Genomic DNA, 18,411 nt, shown 5'->3' on the forward strand with positions numbered 1-18,411 from the left:
AGCAGACGAAAAGCGGGTCTCAGGGAATAGCCGAGGTCGGAACCAAAGATCAAACGCAGTACAAAGGGTCAGGCGGAAGCGGAGTCAAAAACAAGCCAAAGGTCAGGAATGGGATAACAGGATATGCACTGGAACGCTGAGGTAAGGTAATGGAGCCTATACAGGAGTGCTCCCAGGGACCTCCTTTTATAGGCAGGGCTTGAATGAGGCGCATCCTGTGATGTCACCACTAGATGTGTATGGCCCTTTAAATTTCCCTACAGGTCGGTACGCGCGCTCCTAGGAGCCACGGCCGCCTGCAGCCTGACAGCCGCCCAGCAGGTGGAGCCACATCCATCAGCAGCGGATGCCGGCAGACACCGCCCGCTGCCTGCCGCCCGGAACTCCAGCGCTGTGGACTCTGCAAGTAAATAGTCGGTGTCCGGAAGCCACACACGATAGCAGCGGGCACCGGGAACACACCGACCGCTGCTTAGAATTCCAGTGCTGCCGGACCTGGTAAGTGATAGCCGGTGTCCGGCGCACTGTGACAGTGCATGTCAGCCTTAATATTGGTATTATATAAGATTGTGTTACGTTATCTGTTGCACTGTAGGTGAGGTATTCATGTTAGCCCTAGAGCTTCCTATTGTTTACTTACGCCAAAGCAGTAATGCGGGCCAGAAATCTACGGCCCTGCTTCCCCGATCAAATCCATCAATTGGCAGCCATCGATGATTGGCGAACTGACGGCGGATTGGGAAAAAAACTGCATGTTATAAATCCTAAGACCCCCATCATTCTTTTGGTCAGGATCGGTAAATCGAGGATTTCCAACATGTTGAATTCCCCGACCTCGCTGTAGGCAGATGTATGGGCCCCATAAGTCTGTGTGTATTCCAGATGTGTAGAAGCCATACAAGAATAATTAGATTATCAGGTCATGTAGACCAGACTATTGTTTGACAGAGGCTTGTTTACCTAAACTACAAGAGATCTAGCTAGGTGTAGTGTGTGTGTCCCTTCTGAATAGCCAACATTACATTATGCTGTAACCATTTATATAGATTGTAATTATTCTGCCCTGCTATTTACCCACACGTTACAGTCTAACAGGGAGAGACAGTAATGATGGGTACACACTGGCCAATATATTGGCTGATCAATTGATCGGCCAATATATCTGGTGCCCGTCGGCCAGTGTGTACCCGCGATATGTCGGTGAACGACGTCGTTCATAGACATATCACATTGGCTGTGCTGTACATCCGATGGACAGATATATCTGCAGACACATCGGCAAGTGTGTACGGGCCGGCCAGGAGCCATGATGTAGAGTATTAGGACTAGTCGGAGGAACTATGGGACTAGCAGAGATCGCCGGCTTTCGCTCCCCCCCACTGCGGCGGCTGAGATGTTAATACGTCTCGTGCTATAGCTCCATGCTTTGCCCCGATAAATGGTGAAGCAGGAGCTACTATACCTTCACAATATGTGGGATAATAGTACATCGCTCTCTATTTAACCTAATTCCTAATTACATTTACCTGGTTTTAGTTTGTTTTATGCCATCAGTCTAATTTAGGCATATTTCACAGAAATCAGACATTCAAGCGCTGGATAGGACGCTCCTTAATACTGAGTTATGTAAGACACTGACTTAACCCTTTGCTGCTACTTATGGAGCCACAAAGAGAAAATCGCAAAGTGTTAAATCGCAGAGCATTAATAGCAAAGCCTCGTTTCTGCTCAATAGGATTTCCTGCTCCTCTGGATGACCCAGGGTCCCCCCCTCTTCCCCCCAAAGTACAGGACTCTCCCGCACGGGACAGTAGGCAGGTATGCGTTATTATTGTTCACTCTAGGTCCGGAGCCGAAAATGGGGCATGACCTCGAGAATAGAGGGTGTGCCCCCTTTTCATCACTCTTGGGGGTGTGCCCGGCACTTACAGATATGCCGGGCTGCCGACAAGCTCTCCCATTTTTGGCATCTATTCACCGGCAGTAATCACTGTACAGCAATTTTCCACACCCGCGGGACACTGCGGACTGCGGGTGGGAACGGCACCTGGCAGGCTGTTTTAAAAGGGGCGTCACCAAGGGGGGAAGGGCACATTCTGCCCTTTTGAAATCAGGCAGGGCGCCACTAAAACAGCCTAGCGGGAACGCTAAGTAATCCTCTTGTACTAGTAGCGAGCATAGTGCATTCCATTTATTACACAGTATGGTTTCTATTCTGTATTTCCCATACTACTTACCCTTTCCATTGTTACTCCTGTCTACTAGGACACTAATTCTCCATCCTATTTGTGTCTTGGCTCTTACTTTCCAAATCACCAACTTACTATCCTAACACTTGTCCTATCTGACCCTTTACTTCCCATTCAAGTCCTTTTCTCACACTGTATGTACACCTACTGGGCCTACGTTATAGTAGATTAGCTGTTCCGCAGCTCTCGTCACTCCTCCTACACATTATCATCCCTCCAGCTCCCCCACAGCCATACAGATCCATCTCTGCATTACCACAGATGTCCGTCTACAGGCACCAAATACAGAGCTCCGCGGCAACACGAAGCTAAGTAGCACTTTTACCTAGGTTTTACCAGGACACTAATGCACGCACCCCATCCACTATATCATCTAAGTGCATTACTCCATCTGTAACTAACATATCAACAATGTCTGCTATCACTGAGACTGCACAGTATAATATCATCTGCTCTACACATCATACAGTGACTGTCACTTTGGTATATTGGTGAGACCCTAAATCCCATCTACTGTACCTGATGCTCCTGTGGGGTCCTGTGATTCTCCTCTGTACAGTCCTGTGAATATAGAGGACGGGGACATCTCTCTGGGGTATTTCTGTTACTGGGTCCATCTGTAGGAGACACACAGTGACTGAGTACATTGTATATATGGGATTCTCCTCTGTACAGTGCTGGGAATACAGAGGACGGGGACATCTCTCTGGGGTATTTCTGTTACTGGTTCCATCTGTAGGAGACACACAGTGACTGAGTACATTGTATATATGTGATTATCAGGTAATCTGTGTACATAAGTGGCCTTCAGAACTGTTCTTTCCTATATACAGTAATAAATGAAAATCTATTCTTATCCAGTTAGTACATAGATAATGATAAAAAGAAACAGTGCAGTGTGGGGAGGAGACTGGTCAGATGTCTGGGCTGGTAACATACAGTGACATGATGTGAGGGGGAGAGCAGGAGTATAATAGGGGCTGATGGCACTTGATGTATGAGATACACCAGAGAGTGTGAGGAGGAGACTGGTCAGATCTCTGGGCTGGTAACACACAGTGACATGATGTGAGGGGGAGAGCAGGAGTATAATAGGGGCTGATGGCTCCTGATGTATGAGATACACCAGAGAGTGTGGGGAGGAGACTGGTCGGATCTCTGGGCTGGTAACACACAGTGACATGATGTGAGGGGGAGAGCAGGAGTATAATAGGGGTGGTTGGCTCCTGATGTATGAGATACACCAGAGAGTGTGGGGAGGAGACTGGTCAGATCTCTGGGCTGGTAACACACAGTGACATGATGTGAGGAGGAGAGCAGGAGTATAATACGGGCTGATGGCTCCTGATGTATGAGATACACCAGAGAGTGTGGGGAGGAGACTGGTCAGATCTCTGGGCTGGTAACACACAGTGACATGATGTGAGGGGGAGAGCAAGAGTATAATAGGGGCTGATGGCACCTGATGTATGAGATACACCAGAGAGTGTGGGGAGGAGACTGGTCGGATCTCTGGGCTGGTAACACACAGTGACATGATGTGAGGGGGAGAGCAGGAGTATAATAGGGGTGGTTGGCTCCTGATGTATGAGATACACCAGAGAGTGTGGGGAGGAGACTGGTCAGATCTCTGGGCTGGTAACACACAGTGACATGATGTGAGGGGGAGAGCAGGAGTATAATAGGGGCTGATGGCACCTGATGTATGAGATACACCAGAGAATGTGAGGAGGAGACTGGTCAGATCTCTGGGCTGGTAACACACAGTGACATGATGTGAGGGGGAGAGCAGGAGTATAATAGGGGCTGATGGCTCCTGATGTATGAGATACACCAGAGAGTGTGGGGAGGAGACTGGTCAGATCTCTGGGCTGGTAACACACAGTGACATGATGTGAGGGGGAGAGCAGGAGTATAATAGGGGCTGATGGCACCTGATGTATGAGATACACCAGAGAGTGTGGGGAGGAGACTGGTCGGATCTCTGGGCTGGTACCACACAGTGACATGATGTGAGGGGGAGAGCAGGAGTATAATAGGGGCGGTTGGCTCCTGATGTATGAGATACACCAGAGAGTGTGGGGAGGAGACTGGTCAGATCTCTGGGCTGGTAACACACAGTGACATGATGTGAGGGGGAGAGCAGGAGTATAATAGGGGCTGATGGCACCTGATGAATGAGATACACCAGAGAGTGTGAGGAGGAGACTGGTCAGATCTCTGGGCTGGTAACACACAGTGACATGATGTGAGGGGGAGAGCAGGAGTATAATAGGGGCTGATGGCTCCTGATGTATGAGATACACCAGAGAGTGTGGGGAGGAGACTGGTCAGATCTCTGGGCTGGTAACACACAGTGACATGATGTGAGGGGGAGAGCAGGAGTATAATAGGGGCTGATGGCACCTGATGTATGAGATACACCAGAGAGTGTGAGGAGGAGACTGGTCAGATCTCTGGGCTGGTAACACACAGTGACATGATGTGAGGGGGAGAGCAGGAGTATAATAGGGACTGATGGCTCCTGATGTATGAGATACACCAGAGAGTGTGGGGAGGAGACTGGTCAGATCTCTGGGCTGGTAACACACAGTGACATGATGTGAGGGGGAGAGCAGGAGTATAATAGGGGCTGATGGCTCCTGATGTATGAGATACACCAGAGATTGTGGGGAGGAGACTGGTCGGATCTCTGGGCTGGTAACACACAGTGACATGATGTGAGGGGGAGAGCAGGAGTATAATAGGGGCGGTTGGCTCCTGATGTATGAGATACACCAGAGAGTGTGGGGAGGAGACTGGTCAGATCTCTGGGCTGGTAACACACAGTGACATGATGTGAGGGGGAGAGCAGGAGTATAATAGGGACTGATGGCTCCTGATGTATGAGATACACCAGAGATTGTGGGGAGGACACTGGACAGATCTCTGGGCTGGTAACACACAGTGACATGATGTGAGGGGGAGAACAGGAGTATAATAGGGGCTGATGGCTCCTGATGTATGAGATACACCAGAGAATGTGGGTAGGAGACTGGTCAGATCTATGGGCTGGTAACACACAGTGACATGATGTGAGGGGGAGAGCAGGAGTATAATAGGGGATGATGGCTCTTGATGTATGAGATACACCAGAGAGTGTGGGGAGGAGACTGGGCAGATCTCTGGGCTGGTAACACACAGTGACATGATGTAAGGGGGAGAGCAGGAGTATAATAGGGACTGATGGCTCCTGATGTATGAGATACACCAGAGAGTGTGGGGAGGAGACTGGTCAGATCTCTGGGCTGGTAACACATAGTGATATGATGTGAGGGGGAGAGCAGGAGTATAATAGGGGCTGATGGCTCCTGATGTATGAGATACACCAGAGAGTGTGGGGAGGAGACTGGTCAGATCTCTGGGCTGGTATTACACAGCAACATGATGTGAGGAGGAGAGCAGGAGTGTAATAGGGGCTGATGGCTCCTGATGTATGCGATACACCAGAGAGTGTGGGGAGGAGACTGGTCAGATCTCTGGGCTGGTAACACACAGCGACATGATGTGAGGGGGAGAGCAGGAGTATAATAGGGGCTGATGGTTCCTGATGTATGAGATACAGCAGAGGGTGTGGGGAGGAGACTGGTCAGGTCTCTGGGCTGGTAACACACAGTGACATGATGTGAGGGGGAGAGCAGGAGTATAATAGGGGCTGATGGTTCCTGATGTATGAGATACACAAGAGAGTGTGGGGAGGAGACTGGTCAGATCTCTGGGCTGGTAACACACAGTGACATGATGTGAGGGGGAGAGCAGGAGTATAATAGGGGCTTATGGTTCCTGATGTATGAGATACACGAGAGAGTGTGAGGAGGAGACTGGTCATATCTCTGGGCTGGTAACACACAGTGACATGATGTGAGGAGGAGAGCAGGAGTATAATAGGGGCTGATGGCTCATGATGTATGAGATACACCAGAGAGTGTGGGGAGGAGACTGGTCAGATCTCTGGGCTGGTAACACACAGTGACATGATGTGAGGGGGAGAGCAGGAGTATAATAGGAGCTGATGGCTCCTGATGTATGAGATACACCAGAGATTGTGGGGATGAGACTGGTCAGATCTCTGGGCTGGTAACACACAGTGACATGATGTGAGGGGGAGAGCAGGAGTATAATGGGGGCGGTTGGCTCCTGATGTATGAGATACACCAGAGAGTGTGGGGAGGAGACTGGTCAGATCTCTGGGCTGGTAACACACAGTGACATGATGTGAGGGGGAGAGCAGGAGTATAATAGGGGCTGATGGCTCCTGATATATGAGATACACCAGAGATTGTGGGGATGAGACTGGTCAGATCTCTGGGCTGGTAACACACAGTGACATGATGTGAGGGGGAGAGCAGGAGAATAATAGGGACTGATGGCTCCTGATGTATGAGATACACCAGAGACTGTGGGGAGGACACTGGACAGATCTCTGGGCTGGTAACACACAGTGACATGATGTGAGGGGGAGAGCAGGAGTATAATAGGGGCTGTTGGCTCCTGATGTATGAGATACACCAGAGAGTGTGGGGAGGATATTGGTCAGATCTCTGGGCTGGTAACACACAGTGACATGATGTGAGGGGGAGAGCAGGAGTATAATAGGGGCTGATGGCTACTGATGTATGAGATACACCGAAGAGTGTGGGGAGGAGACTGGTCAGATCTCTGGGCTGGTAACACACAGGGACATGATGTGAGGGGGTGAGCAGGAGTATAATAGGGGCTGATGGCTCCTGATGTATGAGATACACCAGTGTGGGGAGGAGACTGGTCAGATCTCTGGGCTGGTAACACACAGTGACATGATATGAGGGGGCAGCAGGAGTATAGTAGGGAGTGATGGCTCCTGATGTATGAGATAAACCGAAGAGTGTGGGGGCGAGACTGGTCAGATCTCTGGGCTGGTAACACACAGTGACATGATATGAGGGGGGAGCAGGAGTATAATAGGGGCTGATGGCTCCTGATGTATGAGATACATTAGAGAGTGTGAGGGAAGGAGACTGGTCAGATCTCTGGGCTGGTAACACACAGTGACATGATGTGAGGGGGAGAGCAGGAGTATAATAGGGGCTGATGGCTCCTGATGTATGAGATACACCAGAGAGTGTGGGGGCGAGACTGGTCAGATCTCTGGGCTGGTAACACACAGTGACATGATGTGAGGGGGAGAGCAGGAGTATAATAGGGGCTGATGGCTCCTGATGTATGAGATACACCAGAGAGTGTGGGGGCGAGACTGGTCAGATCTCTGGGCTGGTAACACACAGTGACATGATGTGAGGGGGAGAGCAGGAGTATAATAGGGGCTGATGGCTCCTGATGTATGAGATACACCAGAGAGTGTGGGGAGGAGACTGGACAGATCTCTGGGCTGGTAACACACAGTGACATGATGTGAGGGGGAGAGTAGGAGTATAATAGGGACTGATGGCTCCTGATGTATGAGATACACCAGAGACTGTGGGGAGGACACTGGACAGATCTCTGGGCTGGTAACACACAGTGACATGATGTGAGGGGGAGAGCAGGAGTATAATAGGGGCTGTTGGCTCCTGATGTATGAGATACACCAGAGAGTGTGGGGAGGATATTGGTCAGATCTCTGGGCTGGTAACACACAGTGACATGATGTGAGGGGGAGAGCAGGAGTATAATAGGGGCTGATGGCTACTGATGTATGAGATACACCAGAGAGTGTGGGGAGGAGACTGGTCAGATCTCTGGGCTGGTAACACACAGTGACATGATATGAGGGGGGAGCAGGAGTATAATAGGGAGTGATGGCTCCTGATGTATGAGATAAACCGAAGAGTGTGGGGGCGAGACTGGTCAGATCTCTGGGCTGGTAACACACAGTGACATGATATGAGGGGGGAGCAGGAGTATAATAGGGGCTGATGGCTCCTGATGTATGAGATACATTAGAGAGTGTGAGGGAAGGAGACTGGTCAGATCTCTGGGCTGGTAACACACAGTGACATGATGTGAGGGGGAGAGCAGGAGTATAATAGGGGCTGATGGCTCCTGATGTATGAGATACACCAGAGAGTGTGGGGGCGAGACTGGTCAGATCTCTGGGCTGGTAACACACAGTGACATGATGTGAGGGGGAGAGCAGGAGTATAATAGGGGCTGATGGCTCCTGATGTATGAGATACACCAGAGAGTGTGGGGAGGAGACTGGTCAGATCTCTGGGCTGGTAACACACAGTGACATGATGTGAGGGGGAGAGCAGGAGTATAATAGGGGCTGATGGCTCCTGATGTATGAGATACACCAGAGAGTGTGGGGGCGAGACTGGTCAGATCTCTGGGCTGGTAACACACAGTGACATGATGTGAGGGGGAGAGCAGGAGTATAATAGGGGCTGATGGCTCCTGATGTATGAGATACACCAGAGAGTGTGGGGAGGAGACTGGTCAGAACACACAGTGGCATGATGTGAGGAGGAGAGCAGGAGTATAATAGGGGCTGATGGCTCCTGATGTATGAGATACATTAGAGAGTGTGAGGGAAGGAGACTGGTCAGATCTCTGGGCTGGTAACACACAGTGACATGATATGAGGGGGGAGCAGGAGTATAATAGGGGCTGATGGCTCCTGATGTATGAGATACATTAGAGAGTGTGAGGGAAGGAGACTGGTCAGATCTCTGGGCTGGTAACACACAGTGACATGATGTGAGGGGGAGAGCAGGAGTATAATAGAGGCTGATGGCTCCTGATGTATGAGATACACCAGAGAGTGTGGGGAGGAGACTGGTCAGATCTCTGGGCTGGTAACAAACAGTGACATGATGTGAGGGGGAGAGCAGGAGTATAATAGGGGCTGATGGCTCCTGATGTATGAGATACACCAGAGAGTGTGGGGGCGAGACTGGTCAGATCTCTGGGCTGGTAACACACAGTGACATGATGTGAGGGGGAGAGCAGGAGTATAATAGGGGCTGATGGCTCCTGATGTATGAGATACACCAGAGAGTGTGGGGAGGAGACTGGTCAGATCTCTGGGCTGGTAACACACAGTGGCATGATGTGAGGAGGAGAGCAGGAGTATAATAGGGGCTGATGGCTCCTGACTGGGCAGATACATTTCCCTCATTAGTCTGTACTGACAGTTGTAGTGACTGAGTAAGGAAAATATGTGACTCTATTCTGTAATAAGTGATTATTACTCACCTGTGTTGATATCTGTTGGGATTTTTTCTTCCTTACACTGATCATCACCCATCACATATGGCTCTTCTTACGTTTCTATATCTTCTACCATAAAATGAGTGAGGTCTCCACCCTTAACAACCTATAAAACACATAATAATGTCTGGTGTCATTAATGGAGATTACACAGCAGATCAGTGTACAAAACACACACAGAATCCCTACAGATTATATAGAAGAAAAGTCTCTTCTGTGTTTAGACCCCAGTTACCTGACCCAGCATGAGCCTAGGCCCAAACAGCTGAGAGACAACTTCATAGGATAGAGCAGGGGAGTAACAGGGCTCTCTGTATCAGCCTTGTAGGACCTGTGAGATGGGAGCTGCCATGTCACAGGATAGAGCAGGGGGAGTAACAGGGATCTCTGTATCAGCCTTGTAGGACCTGTGAGATGGGAGCTGCCATGTCACAGGATAGAGCAGGGGAGTAACAGGGATCTCTGTATCAGCCTTGTAGGACATGTGAGGTGGGAGCTGCCATGTCACAGGATAGAGCAGGGGGAGTAACAGGGATCTCTGTATCAGCCTTGTAGGACCTGTGAGGTGGGAGCTGCCATGTCACAGGATAGAGCAGGGGGAGTAACAGGGATCTCTGTATCAGCCTTGTAGGACCTGTGAGGTGGGAGCTGCCATGTCACAGGATAGAGCAGGAGGAGTAACAGGGTTCTCTGTATCAGCCTTGTAGGACCTGTGAGGTGGGAGCTGCCATGTCACAGGATAGAGCAGGGGGAGTAACAGGGTTCTCTGTATCAGCCTTGTAGGACCTGTGAGGTGGGAGCTGCCATGTCACAGGATAGAGCAGGGGGAGTAACAGGGATCTCTGTATCAGCCTTGTAGGACCTGTGAGGTGGGAGCTGCCATGTCACAGGATAGAGCAGGGGGAGTAACAGGGATCTCTGTATCAGCCTTGTAGGACCTGTGAGGTGGGAGCTGCCATGTCACAGGATAGAGCAGGAGGAGTAACAGGGTTCTCTGTATCAGCCTTGTAGGACCTGTGAGGTGGGAGCTGCCATGTCACAGGATAGAGCAGGGGGAGTAACAGGGTTCTCTGTATCAGCCTTGTAGGACCTGTGAGGTGGGAGCTGCCATGTCACAGGATAGAGCAGGGGGAGTAACAGGGATCTCTGTATCAGCCTTGTAGGTCCTGTGAGGTGGGAGCTGCCATGTCACAGGATAGAGCAGGGGAGTAACAGGGATCTCTGTATCAGCCTTGTAGGACCTGTGAGGTGGGAGCTGCCATGTCACAGGATAGACCAGGGGAGTAACAGGGATCTCTGTATCAGCCTTGTAGGACCTGTGAGGTGGGAGCTGTCATGTCACAGGATAGAGCAGGGGAGTAACAGGGATCTCTGTATCAGCCTTGTAGGACCTGTGAGGTGGGAGCTGTCATGTCACAGGATAGAGCAGGGGAGTAACAGGGATCTCTGTATCAGCCTTGTAGGACCTGTGAGGTGGGAGCTGTCATGTCACAGGATCTGCTCTGCAGGTGACGGATCTTTATAGGCAGAAAGTAAAATGTTTGTACAAAGTGTCTTATTCTGCAGCCACCTGAGCAATATACGGAGCTGACTGTGTGGATGAAGCATTTGTTACTAAAGAGGATTTACTTCTTTATGAATAGATAAGAACGGTGACCACTTTCAGAACAGGATTGGTCCGTTGCACTGGATGCTGCCTATAGCCATGAATTAGGACTAATCACACGTCTCTGGTTTGGCAGTTAGATGGGCGAGTCTGAGTTTGGCGGATGCCGGGAGAACGTTACCTGCCTGACTGCATTTTGCCAATTGTGAAGTTTGGTGGAGGATAATGGGATGGGGCTGTTTTGCAGGGTTTGGGCTAGGCCCCTTATCTCCAGTGAAGGGAAATATTAATACTTCAGCACACCAAGACATTTTGGACAATGCTATGCTTCCATCTCTGTGGCAACAGCTTGGGGAAGGCCCTTTTCTATTCCAACATGACTGTGCCCCAGTGCACAAAGCAAGGACTATATAGACATGGTTTGATGAGTTTGGTGTGGAAGAACTTGACTGGTCCACACAGAGCCCTGGCCTCACCCCCATCGAGCAGCTTTGTGATGACCTGGAATGGAGATTGCGAGCCAGGTCTTCTCATCCAACATCAGCGCCTGACCTCATAGATACTCTACAGAATGAATGGGCACAAATTTCCACAGAAACCCTCCAAAATCTTGTAGAAAGCTTTTCTAGGAGAGTGGAAGCTGTTATAGCTGCAAAAGGGGGACCAACTCCATATTACAGTATATGTATTTGAATACAATGTCATTACAGTCCCTGTTGGTGTAATGGTCAGGTTTCTGAATACCTTTGTCCATATAGTGTATATTGGGATACAATGAAATATGATGTGTTTTGTGATGGAAAATAATGTAATTATCTTAAAACTGGAGAGATGTATATCTCCCAATCAGAGGATCACTTCAGTTTTTAAGTTGATAAGTTTATAAAGGAGATTTTCATGAGCGATTGACCAATTACGACATCGTAATCGTTCAATCGCTCATAAATCGTGCACTATAATGACGGAAACAACCAGCGATGCGCGCTCCCGCTGGTCGTTTCCGACATCAATCATCGCCTGAACATGCCGGTCAATCTGCCAATAACGACAGATTGGCCATGTTCTGGGATGAGGGGGGGTGTCTGCACTGAACGACATATCATTCAGTGTTGGCACTACAGGGAATCAGGAACGACAGTAACGATGTCGTAATCGTACTGTCTTTCCTCAGTCGCCTAGTGGATACGCGGCTTTGTATCTTTGCATGATAATGGTATGGCATAATTGTGATCTACATACTGTATCCAGTTAGAGATGTACTTGTGGATTGTTCAGAGTAAAAGAAATATATGTGAGAGATCACAAAGGATGAAAAAAAGGTCGACATTTATGTTGTAAAGAATATTCTTGTGACTATTTAATACTATTTTATAAATTTGGGGGCATATTCAATTAGGTGCCAAAAATTCCTGTACTGTTCGCATGCCGGACTTTTCACCGATATCGCTGGTTTTCCATGCGAAAAAGTATCGCGCTCGTCCCCACTTATCCCCATATTCAATTAGAAATCTACGAAAACGGGACCCGGCGAAACTCTAACATGCGAAAAGTGCTGTCAGATTTGGGGAAATCAGCCTGACACCCCCCAAAAGATGCTGTGACATTGGGGATCACTATAGATACCCCCGAATAGGCCTGCTGAAGGTATTTGGGGTACTTAAATTATCTCAATAGCTGCTATTTAGCGTCTTTGCATAAGTGGTGAAGAATGGCATTTAGCAGATTTTTTTCGGGAGAAAATAAGTAGTCCCAGCAAATTTGGGGTACATGAAAATGGGGGTGAGCATATTTTAAAGTTGCTAAAGTGAAGTTTTAAAAAAACGTTAAAAATCCACCTGCCGCAACCACCTGCAAACTTAAAAACACCTGGGGCATACTTGGGGTCCCCCCGGGAGTCTATTTCGCTAGTTTTTAAGTTTGTCCCCCAACTTTGGGCTTTTTCGCCCCCAAAAATGAAAGTACTTTTTTGGGGTGATCTAAAGTATTTTTTTACGCAGTTTACCTTTGGGGGACTGTCCCAAGGGTACAGGGGGGTTGCCGCAACTTTGCACCCCAAAACCCCAATTCTGCACTTTTTTCCGGCTGCTATTCATAGGCAAAACTTTTTCGCCGGCTCCATTGCATTGAGTTTCCGCACCGGGCGAAAAGTCTCCGGAATTGAATACGGAGGAAACTTTTTTGCACGGCGAAATGTCGTCACGCTTTTCCCCGCTAATTGAATACAGCCCATTGTGTGTTTCTTTCCATTCCATTTTCTAAGTGGGATTAGACTATATTAAAGGAAAGTAATACGAGTTACATTTTAATAATAACACAAGTGTCCCCAATAAAAAGTTTCCTTTTTTCTCCATAAACTATCATTTAATTTTGTGACTCTAGCGGAGCACCACCGGATTACTGCTATAATTTGTGTTTAATATTCTCAAAGAGAGATTATAATTACATTTATATTACAGTATTTTTTATCATAGGACCGCCCCTATGTCTGTAACGGACACGCCTGTGCACCCACCACCCCTTCCAAATACATAGATGAATGGCGAGACAGATAATCTTAAAGTGTCCAGTGTAAAGGTGCCTACACACTAGGCGATTTCTTACACGATCTGCCCGATTCTGACGCATCGGAACGAGAAATCGTGTAAAATGTGTCCTAATCGTAAGTGTCCACTCACGATCACAATGCGCGTATCCGCTGGTCGTACATCGCATCTTTAGACCTTGCCTGCTGCAGGCAAGAGCTGAAAATCTCAGACACGATGCACTGGAATTAGTTTGATGCACGATAGATCGTGGGTTAACCTGGACAGTTTTTAAACTCCAAATTGTGCCCACGACTGCCGAGGAGATGCCAGGGAGAGAACAAGGGAAATTGGACATGATATCGCGTCGTGACAACATCGCCTAGTGTGTAGGCACCTTCACTCTAGAGACTGGAATGCCTCACCAGGGGAGAGGTATGAGGTGGCATTAGTATACTAGGTGAGAGGTACAAGGTTTTAGGAGGATACCAGGTAAGCGGTATAAGGCGGCATTAAGAGGATACCATGTGAGCCCTTTAGTGTGTTGTAACATGGGCCCCTTAGTGTGGGGGTAAAAGGAGCTCCTTACTGTGGGGTAACAGGGGCAGCAGGGTATAGGTACAGGGCAGCACCAGAGATGTGAGAGGGGTGTACAATGTGCAGAGGGGAAGCAACAGCCCTCCAGGCCCCACACCGGCTGCATGTACCGTGTTATATCTCTCCCTGTATCTATGTATGTACTTACCGCAAGCCCTGCACCCGGATTGCGCTGCACACCCCACTTCCGCTCTGTGCGTTCCACCAGACTTCCGCTCTGTGCGTTCCACCCGACTGCCGCCCTGTGCGTTTCACCTAACTTCTGCCCTGTGCGTTGCACTCGTCTTCCACCCTGTGCGTTTCACCTGACTTCCGCCTTGTGCGTTCCACCAATCTCCTCCTTTTGGTAACAGCTTCTGGTAGACTGTGCTGAGCGGGAAGAGGCAGATAGGAGACTTTGTTGTGTCTGTCAGCAGCTGATGGTGACTATTATTATACAGGGGGAGCAGCCTGTCGTGCCCTGTTATTAGTATTATTATACAGGAGAGCAGCCTATGGTTCCATGTTATTAGTATTATTATACAGGGGGAGCAGCCTGTGCTGTCTTGTTATCATTATACAGGGGGAGCAGCCTGTCGTGCCCTGTTATTAGCATTATTATACAGGAGAGCAGCCTATGGTGTCTTGTTGTTATTATTATTATTATACAGGGGGAGCAGCCTGTGGTGTCTTGTTATTATTATTATACAGGGGGAGCAGCCTGTGGTGTCCTATTATTATTATACAGGGGGAGCAGCCTGTGGTGTCTTGTTATTATTATTATACAGGGGGAGCAGCCTGTGGTGTCTTGTTATTATTATTATCCAGGGGAAGCAGCCTATGGTGTCCTATTATTATTATACAGGTCACTAAGTGATTCATGTTTGATTATATTACATATGTATTCTGTGATGTTTATTGTAATTATTCCTACACTCTGAACAGTAAAGAACTGAAGCATCTGTCCTAGAACTCTTGCGAGGATGAGACTTATCAGAGAGGGTGGATACTGACATGAGCCACATGACAGAGAGGATCTAAATATCACCCTAGAGATCATCTACCTGTTGATTGGAGAGGTGAGGGGATCTGGGAGTGTCACAGTGACATCACTTATATCTATAGTAATAATACAGGGACATGACTGGGGAGGTGAGAGGATCTGGGAGTGTCACAGTGACATCACTTATATCTATAGTAATAATACAGGGACATGACTGGGGAGGTGAGGGGATCTGGGAGTGTCACAGTGACATCACTTATATCTATAGTAATAATACAGGGACATGACTGGGGAGGTGAGGGGATCTGGGAGTGTCACAGTGACATCACTTATATCTATAGTAATAATACAGGGACATGACTGGGGAGGTGAGGGGATCTGGGAGTGTCACAGTGACATCACTTATATCTATAGTAATAATACAGGGACATGACTGGGGAGGTGAGGGGATCTGGGAGTGTCACAGTGACATCACTTATATCTATAGTAATAATACAGGGACATGACTGGGGAGGTGAGGGGATCTGGGAGTGTCACAGTGACATCACTTATATCTATAGTAATAATACAGGGACATGACTGGGGAGGTGAGGGGATCTGGGAGTGTCACAGTGACATCACTTATATCTATAGTAATAATACAGGGACATGACTGGGGAGGTGAGGGGATCTGGGAGTGTCACAGTGACATCACTTATATCTATAGTAATAATACAGGGACATGACTGGGGAGGTGAGGGGATCTGGGAGTGTCACAGTGACATCACTTATATCTATAGTAATAATACAGGGACATGACTGGGGAGGTGAGGGGATCTGGGAGTGTCACAGTGACATCACTTATATCTATAGTAATAATACAGGGACATGACTGGGGAGGTGAGGGGATCTGGGAGTGTCACAGTGACATCACTTATATCTATAGTAATAATACAGGGACATGACTGGGGAGGTGAGGGGATCTGGGAGTGTCACAGTGACATCACTTATATCTATAGTAATAATACAGGGACATGACTGGGGAGGTGAGGGGATCTGGGAGTGTCACAGTGACATCACTTATATCTATAGTAATAATACAGGGACATGACTGGGGAGGTGAGGGGATCTGGGAGTGTCACAGTGACATCACTTATATCTATAGTAATAATACAGGGACATGACTGGGGAGGTGAGGGGATCTGGGAGTGTCACAGTGACATCACTTATATCTATAGTAATAATACAGGGACATGACTGGGGAGGTGAGGGGATCTGGGAGTGTCACAGTGACATCACTTATATCTATAGTAATAATACAGGGACATGACTGGGGAGGTGAGGGGATCTGGGAGTGTCACAGTGACATCACTTATATCTATAGTAATAATACAGGGACATGACTGGGGAGGTGAGGGGATCTGGGAGTGTCACAGTGACATCACTTATATCTATAGTAATAATACAGGGACATGACTGGGGAGGTGAGGGGATCTGGGAGTGTCACAGTGACATCACTTATATCTATAGTAATAATACAGGGACATGACTGGGGAGGTGAGGGGATCTGGGAGTGTCACTGTAACATCACTTATATCTATAGTAATAATACAGGACATGACTGGGGAGGTGAGGGGGTCTGGGAGTGTCACAGTGACACCACTTATATCTATAGTAATAATACAGGGACAAGACTGGGGAGGTGAGGGGATGTGGGAGTGTCACAGTGACATCACTTATATCTATAGTAATAATACAGGGACAAGACTGGGGAGGTGAGGGGATGTGGGAGTGTCACAGTGACATCACTTATATCTACACTAATAATACAGGGACATGACTGGGGAGGTGAGGGGATCTGGGAGTGTCACAGTGACATCACTTATATCTACACTAATAATACAGGGACATGACTGGGGAGGTGAGAGGATCTGGGAGTGTCACAGTGACATCACTTATATCTACAGTAATAATACAGGGACATGACTGGGGAGGTGAGAGGATCTGGGAGTGTCACAGTGACATCACTTATATCTACAGTAATAATACAGGGACATGACTGGGGAGGTGAGAGGGTCTGGGAGTGTCACAGTGACCACTTATATCTACAGTAATAATACAGGGACATGACTGGGGAGGTGAGGGGATCTGGGAGTGTCACAGTGACATCACTTATATCTATAGTAATAATACAGGGACATGACTGGGGAGGTGAGGGGATCTGGGAGTGTCACAGTGACATCACTTATATCTATAGTAATAATACAGGGACATGACTGGGGAGGGGATCTGGGAGTGTCACAGTGACATCACTTATATCTATAGTAATAATACAGGGACATGACTGGGGAGGGGATCTGGGAGTGTCACAGTGATATCACTTATATCTATAGTAATAATACAGGGACATGACTGGGGAGGTGAGAGGATCTGGGAGTGTCACAGTGACATCACTTATATCTATAGTAATAATACAGGGACATGACTGGGGAGGTGAGGGGATCTGGGAGTGTCACAGTGACATCACTTATATCTATAGTAATAATACAGGGACATGACTGGGGAGGTGAGGGGATCTGGGAGTGTCACAGTAACATCACTTATATCTATTGTAATAATACAGGGACATGACTGGGGAGGTGAGGGGATCTGGGAGTGTCACAGTGACATCACTTATATCTATAGTAATAATACAGGGACATGACTGGGGAGGTGAGGGGATCTGGGAGTGTCACAGTGACATCACTTATATCTATAGTAATAATACAGGGACATGACTGGGGAGGTGAGGGGATCTGGGAGTGTCACAGTGACATCACTTATATCTATAGTAATAATACATGGACATGATTGGGGAGGTGAGGGGATCTGGGAGTGTCACTGTGACATCACTTATATCTATAGTAATAATACAGGACATGACTGGGGAGGTGAGGGGATCTGGGAGTGTCACAGTGACATCACTTATATCTATAGTAATAATACAGGGACATGACGGGGAAGGTGAGGGGGTCTGGGAGTGTCACAGTGACACCACTTATATCTATAGTAATAATACAGGGACAAGACTGGGGAGGTGAGGGGATGTGGGAGTGTCACAGTGACATCACTTATTTCTACTTCAGGGTCCATAGGGTATCCACAGGATACCTTGGGGTATAGGTGTGACGTCAGTCGCAGGGCACCAAAGAGTTAAGCTTTCAGCCTCCCAGGATGCACTAGGTCCCCCTCCTATACCCCGCCCCC

The 18,411-nt window shown here is 48.2% G+C and overlaps 2 protein-coding genes across 3 annotated transcripts in view; one reads left to right on the forward strand and one right to left on the reverse strand.

Annotated features, from left to right (window-relative positions):
• Positions 1-14,391, reverse strand: part of LOC148443066 (uncharacterized) — a 57,489-nt gene extending 43,098 nt beyond the window's left edge. Inside the window, exons 1-3 of the mRNA XM_088463300.1 lie at positions 14,353-14,391; positions 9,465-9,585; positions 2,769-2,866 (exon numbers count right to left, since the gene is read on the reverse strand). Coding sequence (XP_088319426.1) covers positions 2,769-2,866; positions 9,465-9,516 — 150 coding nt within the window. The 5' untranslated portion in view covers positions 9,517-9,585; positions 14,353-14,391. The remainder of the gene's footprint in view (positions 1-2,768; positions 2,867-9,464; positions 9,586-14,352) is intronic.
• Positions 14,392-14,539: 148 nt separating this feature from the next.
• Positions 14,540-18,411, forward strand: part of LOC148443067 (uncharacterized) — a 55,334-nt gene continuing 51,462 nt past the window's right edge. For both annotated transcript variants that reach the window (XM_088463272.1, XM_088463273.1), the window contains exon 1: positions 14,540-14,626. In XM_088463272.1, the coding sequence (XP_088319398.1) occupies positions 14,624-14,626 (3 nt within the window). In that variant the 5' untranslated portion in view covers positions 14,540-14,623. The remainder of the gene's footprint in view (positions 14,627-18,411) is intronic.

Source organism: Taudactylus pleione, unplaced genomic scaffold (genome assembly GCF_031769625.1).
Source record: "Taudactylus pleione unplaced genomic scaffold, aTauple2 ptg001337l, whole genome shotgun sequence".
Classification (NCBI taxonomy): domain Eukaryota; kingdom Metazoa; phylum Chordata; class Amphibia; order Anura; family Myobatrachidae; genus Taudactylus; species Taudactylus pleione.